This window comes from Homarus americanus, unplaced genomic scaffold (assembly GCF_018991925.1).
Source record: "Homarus americanus isolate GMGI-L3 unplaced genomic scaffold, GMGI_Hamer_2.0 scaffold45698, whole genome shotgun sequence".
NCBI classification, from domain to species: domain Eukaryota; kingdom Metazoa; phylum Arthropoda; class Malacostraca; order Decapoda; family Nephropidae; genus Homarus; species Homarus americanus.
In genome coordinates, this window is record NW_024735554.1 from 2,763,006 (window position 1) to 2,774,240 (window position 11,235).

The window sequence follows — 11,235 nt, forward strand, 5'->3', positions numbered from 1 at the left end:
GATCATTTTGAATATAAACATCATATATTTTGCTTTAAACTTACAATTTTTAGATAAAATTTTTTCTCTAGGTAACTATGGTATCTTTTGTGCAAAATATATGACATTTATATTCAAAATATTCCTGGTCTTACAAGGAATCCAGCAATGTCAATTATATTATCCTAACTTTAGTTTGAGGTATTATTTATTAAAATTTAGTGGTTATCCCACACATCTCCTTGGGACGGTTGGTGGGGGGTGGGGGGGAGGGAGGGACCGACCGACCATCTGTTACCCCGTGAAGAATTTTTTTTTTTTTTATTAACTGAAGATATTTGTTTTAGCTCATAAAATTCATACAAATTACCCGGTCAGAATATAATTTACATTGCTGGAATTCTTATAATTTGGTGATCATTTTGAATATAAACATCATATATTTTGCATTAAACATACAAATTTTAGATAAAAATTTTTCTCTAGGTAACTATGTTATCTTTTGTGCAAAATATATGACATTTATATTCAAAATATTCCTGGTCTTACAAGGAATCCAGCAATGTCAATTGTATTATCCTAACTTTAGTTTGAGGTATTATTTATTAAAATTTAGTGGTTTTCCCCAAAAATTTCTCTGAGAGGGAAGAGCCGAGTGTAGTGTGAGAGGGGGAGGGAGTTGAGTCCATTATTTGAATGGACATTAACTTGGCGACTGTATTTCTCTATTTCTCTTAAGTATTAATTGTGTGCATGTACCATCATAAAATTAAGATGTTATTTTTACTACAACATAGGTATGTGCTTCAAAAAGTGGAGTTTGGGGGTCGGGCCGGTTTCTATTGGAATTAATCCCATATGTTCTGTTGTTCACTTAACGGGACCCTCTGGGTTCTATTGACCGCGTTAAGTGGGGTACAAGTATATATATATATATATATATATATATTTTTTTATATTAAAACTATTCTGTAGCATTTTAAGATGCATTGAGAAGTTAGTCTTCCCCTCCCCATGGGAACTTATCTCAGCTTTTATAATGGGAGTCTGTGCTTCACTTAACAAAATATCAATTTACAAGAGATTTTTCAGGAACAGAACCATATCATAAATTGAGGTATGCCTGTATATTAACCCTTTTTTTACAGGTTACCTCTGAGCTGAATAAAATCATCATGAGTTAACCAAATAAGGTATTAAAAGTGGTGTCCTTATAGTGAAAGAGTTAATAATAATTCTTCAAAACTAGTTATCACAGAAATCAATCCATACATTCATTTGGCCATAAAATAGAAATTTACACTTCAATTCTTTCTATGTCCTCATAATACTAATGTAAAGTTCTTTTTTTACAGGGGTGAAATTTCTGTTGCAGTGGAGAAGGTGGCATCAGTACTAACTGTTGCTAAAGTTCTTCAGATTCATGGAATGACTTCATCTGACCGTGTCTCTATGGATGGACATAATGAAGGCTCTTCTGTAGTTGGCACAGCTATTCCTCATACAAGTTCCTCAGCAATGTACAATATCCATAATGTCGCATTACCAAAAACTGAACCTTTAGAAGGAGTTATATCCCAAAATGCTATCCAGAATAATGTAACTCATTTTAGATGTAATAGTTACTTGGAAACACCAGTGGGATGGCAACAGCGTAATGTTTCCACAATAAAAAATCAAAATAATTTACCCATATCACAAAATGTCAGCTGTCCTTTAAAGTTAACAAACAATGAAAATACATTATCATTGAAGATTCCCCGCAAATTGACACGCTCCCAGAATGTTTCTTCAGCAAAGACCAATTCACCATTAAAGGTTCCTCGCACATTGACAAGTTCCCAGAATGTTTATTCAACAAAGACCAATTCATCCAACATAATGTATGATGCTTCCTCAGTAATTGGTGTTCAGTTGAAGTTATCAGACAATACTCCAGTGTTCTCCAAAGCAGTGCCTTGTACAGCATATACTGAACCAATAGCAACTGTAACATCAGTGAGAGATCCACAGCCTAGTGGCAGCATGAATATGGAAATTCATTTGGTAGACCTTGGAAGTGTTAAAGAGGTAAGCTATTTTTTTCTTATGTAGAATTGAACTTTATCTGGCACTGAAGTCTCTCCGGGGTTTTCTCTTTCGTCAGATATTTAATTTTAGATGTATTTCCTGATTAGACTGACCTTACCTATAGTCTGAGAAGTGTGGTAGTGGCGTGGATACTGTGCTCGCCCTCTATTCAATGGGTCGGTGGTTTGATCCCTGGGCACTCCCATTTCACCCAGCTGTAGATGGGTACCAGAGTTTACAACTTGGGGTTGTGGACGTGGTCGAGTGCAGTACCGGCCATGCTGCCTCCTTGTGTACCAAAGACTTACGTCCGTATTATTAAACAACATCTTCCCTCTTCGTGTTTCAACCTGAGTTTTAAACTATAAATGAGTCCTGAGGGACACCTCAGTACAGTACTTAACGGGGTGGTGTGGTGGTAAACTTAACTAATTCCAATAAAATTAATTTATAATATTGGAATTAGTTAATTTTACCTCCACACCACCCCGTTAAGGGGGATAAAGTCAAAAGAGCTCGGCTATCAATTGGAAAAAGTTTGGAAATTACTGTATAGAAAAAATTTAAAACAAACACTAAACCCCCTAGTTTAAGGTAAGCCATGAATAATGTTTCCATGTACAATGAATGGCAAAAGTCGTGTCGTAAAATTTGGTGAAAACATATGCCGAAGGGCTAAACTTTTGGTGTGCTCTGCCTTGTGGTAGGGGCCTCTCATAATGTTCTACAAGTTATACTTAATCTTCGGACAAAACTGCGACACGACTCTTGTCTTTCATTGTACATATCGTGTGTCTGAGGTGTCTCCGTAGGTGTGAGTGTATTAACGGAATTAATCTCGATTTTGCGAATTAGTTCACTAAATCGAGTAAAAAATAGCGGAAAAAATTCCTTCCATTAAATCAAGAGTTCGTAATATCTGATTCCGTTAAATCGAGAGTATACTGTAAAATAATTTAACAGATGACTACTCCACTCACTGCTCAGTGGCAGTTATGTGTGTGTCATGACATGCGTAAGATGAGTGAAATTTGGTCTATTTATAACTTTTGCACTATTACTATGCCAAATGGAAAAATGTCTCTCTTTATTGTGATTATACAATAATTTTATCAACTTATAATTAGTGAATTTATGTCATAATAGTTGAAAAATCTTCAGAATTTCTCTTGTAGCAACCTTTGGCAACTACACTTTCCCAAGATGAATTTGCAAGCCGATTGTAATGGATACGAATCATTGTTTATATTTTCTTATTTTTATAACTAATCTAACTATTACTTAAGATAAATCAAGTAAAATTGGTAACCTTTTACTATTTTTTTGATGATATACATTTAGTAAACTACAATGTATCAACCTAATTTATATATTTATAATTTCGGTATACTGGAAGTATCTGTCATCATAGTCCAGAAGATCTCTAATGAAGATGCCACTGAGTGACGCTTTCCTACAAACTCTTCTCACCAACTTCAGTCCTGATGTTTATTTAATTGATTGCCGTATTCTTCCTATGAAATAAAAGTCTATTTTTATTTATTCATTTGATAGCTACATTATCTGGCATCACGATTATACATTTACGATATAATTTTTGCAAAACTTCAGTTAGTAAATAAATAGATAATGATGTGCGCTAGATCACATCATCCAACCACAAAGCGATACATCATATCAGAAGGCAGTGCTTATTTTGGATATCAATAAAAAATAAACTGTGGTGTGTTCATAAGTAAGTATTGGTCTATTGAATAAAAATGCTACACTATCCTGTAAACCCAAAACTTTGACTATCTTTATTTATATCTATAGTTACATTAGTAAAATATTATTATTGTGTTCACATACCTTTTAAAATTAATATAGGTTGTATTAAATTAAATACAGTGGTCCCTCGGTTAATGAACACAATTCGCTCCAGAAGGTCTTTCGTTAACCGAATCCATTGTTTCAATAGGATATTGGGTAATTGGTTCCAGCTCACTGAAAAGTACATACAAAGTAAAAAAAAAAAAAATGCAGTAAAGTACACTTACTTTGAGGTGTGTATGTAGAAGGCTCCTGGTTGATGATGGGAATTAGAAGTGGGGGTGGAGGAGAAGGGAGAAGATAAGGAAGTGGGGGATGGAGGAGAAGGGAGAAGAGAAGGAAGTGGTGTGGAGGAAAAATCACTTTCAGGGGACCCATGCTTGATGCCTCATTTCACCAATAAAATTTTAAGTTCACTAGGTGTAATTCAAGATTATTTTCTTTAAATCAACACTGCACTACGCTATATATTATCAATATGTTAACTAAAGTACAGAATGACCAATAATTTCAATGAAAAATGAAAAAATATTCAAGACGCCAACACAATAGGTGCTTTCTCGATTGTAAACAAAGCCAGACTGAACCTGTACAGGGAGTACTGCATATAATATTATCAATATATTAAATAAATGTTAAAATGACTAATAATTTTAATATAAAACATTCAAAAATATTAAAAAGCTCAAATTTATTGATACTGTACAGGGTATTTACTCCATTGGAAACAAATTTAAACATAGAACAGATTACTGAATTGGCAGACTGGGCCATCAGCTGACCAGCTGATGCTCACAACAAAACGTGATTTTCGTTAATCAAATTTTTGTTCGTTAACCAAATTGAAGATTCTTATGGAAGGTAATTCGCTAACTGAGGCATTCGTTAACCGAGGGACCACTGTACTGTATTTAAGGTACCAGTTTTTTATGCCATATGCTGCCAGTTTCACATGGCCCAAGTTTTTTGACACTAATATGTTTACCTGTACATCACTTTTAAATTTCTATCCTTTACAACAGGAACTCATCGATATAGATGAAGAAGAATTATAAATTCATTCACCGAGGAATGCCTACCAGAGTCCAGACACTTTGAGGCTATGCAAGGACACCTGGTATTAATGGTATTACTGTACACTACATCCTTGACCACCGAAGGGTCAAGACGTACCTGGCGCTCCTCTCGGAGCAGCTAGGTCAACTGTTAAGTTGGCCCATACCAACTCCCTCCACTGAACCCTCCCCCCCACCAGAATATCAACAAGTTCTCGCCAGAAGTTACAATTTCATTTAGGAAAGGAATGGAACCAGTGTTAAACAGAGGTGAACAGTGGTGAACAGTGCGTAAGTCAGTGAGAACAACTCAACAGTAACAGTCGTACCCAACTTAACCTTCACACAGTGAGGTCCCAGGTACCCAGTGATAACGGCCCGTGAGATCCAAAAACAACCAGCGATGTGTTAATCCATCTACGATAGGAAGGACTGGGACCACACCTCACTCATATAACACCATCTGTGAGGGAATTACTATACCACGTCAGGTCCCTCATAACACCATCTGTGAGGGAATTACTACACCACGTGAGGCCCCTCATAACACCATCTGTGAGGGAATTACTACACCATGTGAGGCCCCTCATAACACCATCTGTGAGGGAATTACTACACCACGTCAGGTCCTTCATAACACCATCTGTGAGGGAACTACTACACCACGTGAGGCCCCTCATAACACCATCTGTGAGGGAACTACTACACCACATCAGGTCCCTCCTAACACCATCTGGGAGGGAGTTACTGCACTACATGTTTGCTGTTCAACACCTACATTAATCTGTATGCTCACTGTATGTTCCTTTACCTTCCTCTAATGAAGGCTTTTGTTAAACCACCAATGTATGTAATAAGTCATTGATGTCCAATGTATATTTTCAGCCTTCGGGCTGCAGAACTTTTTTAATAAACCGTTAATTATTATTATTATTATTACTACCAGTATACTCATTAATGCAATGGAGATTGAAATATATGTTGTAAGAAGCACAGGACAGCACTGAAGAATGTTGTGACATAGTTTTAATACAGCTAGACCCCGACTTACGACGGGGTTAGGGACCCAAATCCAGGTCGTAAATCCGACATAGATAAAAAAGAAAAAAAAAATTAAATAAAAAATCTTCAATGAAATACAGTACAGTAAAAGTAATAAATAATGAGGAATGGATACAGTGTGACTGAGCACTTACCTTTAATATAGTCAGCTGAATGCACATGGGGCCCCATAATTTTCTAATTATACATGGAGACTACATTAACTGGAAACGTTTCGATATAGAAAATGCGTGCGTCATTTGAAAAAAAAAATGGTCACAACTGCGGCGGTCGTAAGTCCAAGCAGTCGTAAGTTGGGGACTACCTGTACTTTCATCAACTGTTATCCTTATTTTGCATTATGTTTGTAAATCCCACATGTAACTAAATTCAGCTTGTGTGTGTGAATTTATGAACGAAGACAACTGATGGATATAGTTTTTTTTAAATTGCATGTTGCATATATATATATATATATATATATATATATATATATATATATATATATATATATATATATATATATATATATATATATATATATATATATATATATATATATATATATATATATATATAATTAAAAGTAAGGAAGATTTTATTAAGAGAGATATATAACTTGGTTTTCCAGAATTAGTTATTAAGCCAACTATTTTTATCAGTATTAGTGTGCATTAAAATGTTTATTGACAGTATTGGAAATACTGCATGACTCCCGAGATGGATGTGAATGCTATTTGGATGGCCATTCCAAGTTCATTACTAGACTACCCTTGTTAAAACACACAAGTATTAAAAGTTGTCTTCAAATATTAATGTATGTACATTCTATATGTTTATAAAAAAAAAATTCTGTGCTTAAATAATTTATTTTCTCAAAGTATTTATTGTATTTCTTTCAGTACTCTTACTTATTTGTTTATTTTCTCTTTCTTTCTCAGATGTACTTAGTTATTCAGTAAGTCCCCATTGAACGAAAGGGTTATGATCCACTAAAATGCTTTCGTTAGGTGGATTACATTTATCAAAACCATTTTTCCCATATAAATTAATGTAATAAGGGGGAATGTGTTCCTGTACTAAGCTCTTTGATAGATTTAATATACTGTACTAACTTGTGACAAAATAATTGCAACATCAAAATACTGAAGATAAAACAATAAAACATATAAAACATAAAGGTACATAAACAGAGTTGTCAATGGTTGTTTGTGAGAATATTAATTCATCACTAGTAATGATATAATGTTTCTTATTATGTTATCATAGGAAAATATATGGTTTATATAATTCGTTTATCACTGTTCCCGTCATCATTTTCAAATTACACTACATACAAGATGTGTATTTCTCCCATTCATATGCCTGGCTATGCCTGGCAATGGAGGCGGGTAAGGTGAATAAGTAGCTCCTAGTTGAGCGTCATCTGCAGTTGTAACTTTCCTTGCTCCCAACCATATTTCACTGGACTTACTGTTATTATTTGTGCTTACTGATATAATAGTGTATAATAGTGATTAATCATGGCAGTGTAGCTACATTAGACTCATCACTGTAACCCCCAGGCTAATGGGCCAAGCTGTGAGGTGTTAGTTGGCTCAATTAGGGAGACGGAGGAGGTACTATCGTGGACAAAAGTTCGCTCCCTGTAGTGAAACTGAGACATGGGAATGAGTCTCCGAACTGACTTACCCTGATTGTTATCCGGTGCGGGTGTGCAGTGCGGGTCGATACTGCTTCAGTTTGGGAAGGAGCGAACTTTTGTCCACGTTAGTACCTCTCAATTGGTCTCTTGTTACTATGGTGAAGCAGGAAGTGTCTGCAATTGGTTATTATGTTAAACTTCAATTTGGCTTTTATTTACTGGTTTAGCAATTCAGTACTTTTTGTTGTACCACATTGTATCATGAATGAAATTCATAGTAGAATGAGAGAGAGAGAGGCAGAGTCGGTGAGATGCAGTGGATGGAAGGAAGTTGGTAAGTGACAAGGAGATGATGCATCTGTCGGTTTGTTTAGTAAACACTGGCTACAGGACTACCAGACAATTGAACAGCTGATGTCTACCCACAAAACTGAGGGTAAGTATAAATGAACAATGTTGTATTCCTAATACATTACATAAATTTAAAATTATAGAGTGAGAATAACAAAAAACAATGTACAGTATTGAACTATCATAAATGACAGTCATAGAATGAGAGAGAGAGAGGCAATGTCAGAAGGTGAAGCTGGACCCCCACCACTCGAGAAAAACCTTGAATTACCTGGACCAAGCCATGATTGTGTGAAAGAAATCATCGAGTTGGGGGGAGAAAATTAAGCTCATCCTTGACAACGACCCAGACAAGCATTGGTATGAAGTGTCTAATAGCCATCTGACGAAAGTTATGGAGCCGTATATTCAGATCTATCTCAACAAAATCAATGCTAGTCGTCAACGTAGTATTAAGAGCTTCCTTGCCCGCAACCAACCACAGCCAGCCCAAGTCAGTGATAGTGACAGTGAGGATATGGAGGGGTTTGTCTGGGAGGCCCTGCAAACCTCTGCGAGTAGTGAAAGTGACTCACCGGAGGGCAACTAATCTGCCCTCTGCCTCGGAACCAACCGCCATCCATCTGTGCCGACCCATCTTTTCTACTAACATAAGTGTTAAAAAACCTAATATTATTGATATTTCTCTTAAATATTAATTGTGTGTGCATACCATCATAAAATTAAGATGTTATTTTTACTACAAGGTATGTATTGTGTCGGAAAAAGTGGAGTTTGGGGGTTGACCCAGTCTCTATTTCAATTAATCCCGTATGTTGTTATTTCGTTTACCCGGACCTCCACGGGTTCAATTGACCGCGTAAATGCAGACTATACTGTATTATGTTTTCATGTTTACCTAGCATCAGGCATTCTCAAAACGAAGTCTAGACAATGTCATTACTTTTAAATTGACTTGTATCTCCATCCGTGGTGGGTTGTGGGCGAAGAAGTCAGTGATGTTACGCTGACGGCTAGTGTTGATGTGGTCGTGATACATCTGTATGTACTGCTCCATACTTTGATCTAGAAGGTCATTGAAGACTTCATGCCGGTGATTGACATGGTCTTTTGAAAGGGTGAGCTTTAGTTTCTCGGCAAACTCGATGGCATCCTTTACATCACCATGAGTTAACTTCTGTTGTTCTCATCTTCTAACAACTCGTCGGCAGTCACCTCAGGATCCCTGATTACCTCCATGATGTCGTCGTTGGTGGTCTCGGAGAAGCCTGCAGCTGTAACACTCTGTGCAGCTTCTCTTGGATCCGCTACCACACATAACCATCACCGGCACGGTTCGCACGGATACACCACGCTCACATGCACGGTGTTACTTTAGACGTACTTGCTTCTGAAATCAACAGCTTTCTTCGTTAAACATTTACCAAAACTGTTTGCTTTCGCACCATCTGCTCAACTCTTGTTGTATCATAGCTTATAAGTCAGCTCTCTGCACCTCAGTACCCACTCAGAAGGGTTCAGCACTCATCACAGATGTTGGTACAGTGTTCAGAAGCTCTTTGCAGAGAATGCAGCCCTTAGCGTTGCATATCAACTCCTGGTCAAAAAGGGCTGGATTAACGGCGAAGTGTTGGGAGAGAAAAGAAGACCACTTTACATTGGGTGTGATCAGTAAGGAGTGTCCAGAGTGTCATCAAAGCAGCAACAAAATGTTAAGATGACATTATTTATGCGTACTAGAATTTCTTGGCGATGGGAACGAAACAGTCGTCAACCAGGAGAGGACAAATAGTGAACATCACTTACTTAGGTTAGCCAGTGGACATTTAGCTTGGTCATATCCATGTTCTTTTAGGCGTGGCAAATTACGGGCTATTATTGGATCACCCGTAACTGACTTACGTCACCGGAGTCGTGGTAAACAGGATGGTGATACGCTCCTGCAATTTCCGGCCCGACGCGGCGGCCGGACAACGAGTCTTGAAGTGTTTTAAAAGAGACGTATTCATCCATGTTGAACTTTCGGTCGTCGGTGTACTCTCATTCCTCCATAACTTCTCGTTTAGAATGGAGGAAAATCCATAAGCTGACAGCACGGTCAGCACTGGCCCTTCAATAACAAATATTGTTGGTAATCTTGATCACTTTCTTAAACATACCGCAGCCATCAGGAAGCAGTGATGGGTTTGGGCTCACAATTCCATCTTAAGCACTGACCACGTGCAGTTCAAGTCATCGATCCTGCACCTGCAGCGGTAAGACAGACGTATTAAACTTGCTTGGACGAATTAAGTGGCTCCGCAAGCGTTTACCAGTCTTGAGCACACCTTATTCTGACAGTACTTCATCATTGAAGCACCTGCAGGCATTGAAATATCATGGCAATTTCTTTAATCTTGAGCATCCTTCTTGATCGTCGGATCCACGAGATTCGTTGGACACCATATCGGCTAACGACAAATCAACTTGTTTCATTCAACTTTCTCCTAAATGGAATCTTTACTTAACTGTAACAGGCATTTAAATCATCTTAACATTGGGGTGGTTGGGTCCAGGTAAAATCAAGGTTTTGGGGTGGTGAGGTCCACGGATGCCATGAACAAAGCGACACAAAGAGAACGTATATAGGCGACTGAGAACAATGAACTGACTGGCTGGGTAGGCGCCTCCCTGCATGCCGCCATGTCATATAACATTAGACCAATCACAGCCTGGCGGTGGAGGGAATCAATATCGACAGATCCGACACATCATATGACGTCAACGCGCAACAGCATAGGATCTAGCATCCCTCACTGGCACTTCCTAGATTGAATGGACGCTAGAATGGACTTGTAAATGTGGTGTAGGGTGAGAGAAGGACTTGTGGTGTGGTGTGGTGTGAGAAAGGACTTGTAGTGTGATGTGGAATTGAGAAGGACTTTTAGTCGCGATGTAGGAGTGAGGAAGGACTTGTAGTGTTGGGGAAGTGAGAAAGAAGGACCATATAGACTTGTGGCGCTCTAGAATTATAACTTCTAATACACTGTTGTAATCTTTTCTGTAGTTGTAACTAGACAGTCAAAGTATTTTGTTAACTTAATTATTTTGGACTTTAGTTTCTCTTCATTTTAAAACAAATATTTTTCTCCCTGGCAAGTAAATACAAGATGTTAGTTTAAGATTTTACTGTAAAATTAGTAATTATTACAGCTTTACAACTTACTTGTACCAATCAGCATTTCCTGTATGGGCAACTTTCAGAATTGTAAAAAGAAAAAGGTGTATTTGTTGTAAATGTTC

At 37.4% G+C, this 11,235-nt stretch overlaps 1 protein-coding gene across 2 annotated transcripts in view; it reads left to right on the plus strand.

Moving 5' to 3' along the window:
- The window catches only part of LOC121871383 (tigger transposable element-derived protein 1-like), a gene marked incomplete at its 5' end in the record, with an annotated part of 72,614 nt that extends 67,497 nt beyond the window's left edge, over positions 1-5,117 (plus strand). For both annotated transcript variants that reach the window (XM_042373608.1, XM_042373609.1), the window contains 2 exon segments: positions 1,335-2,049; positions 4,884-5,117. In XM_042373608.1, the coding sequence (XP_042229542.1) occupies positions 1,335-2,049; positions 4,884-4,916 (748 nt within the window). In that variant the 3' untranslated portion in view covers positions 4,917-5,117.
- Between the last annotated feature and the right edge of the window lie 6,118 nt (positions 5,118-11,235).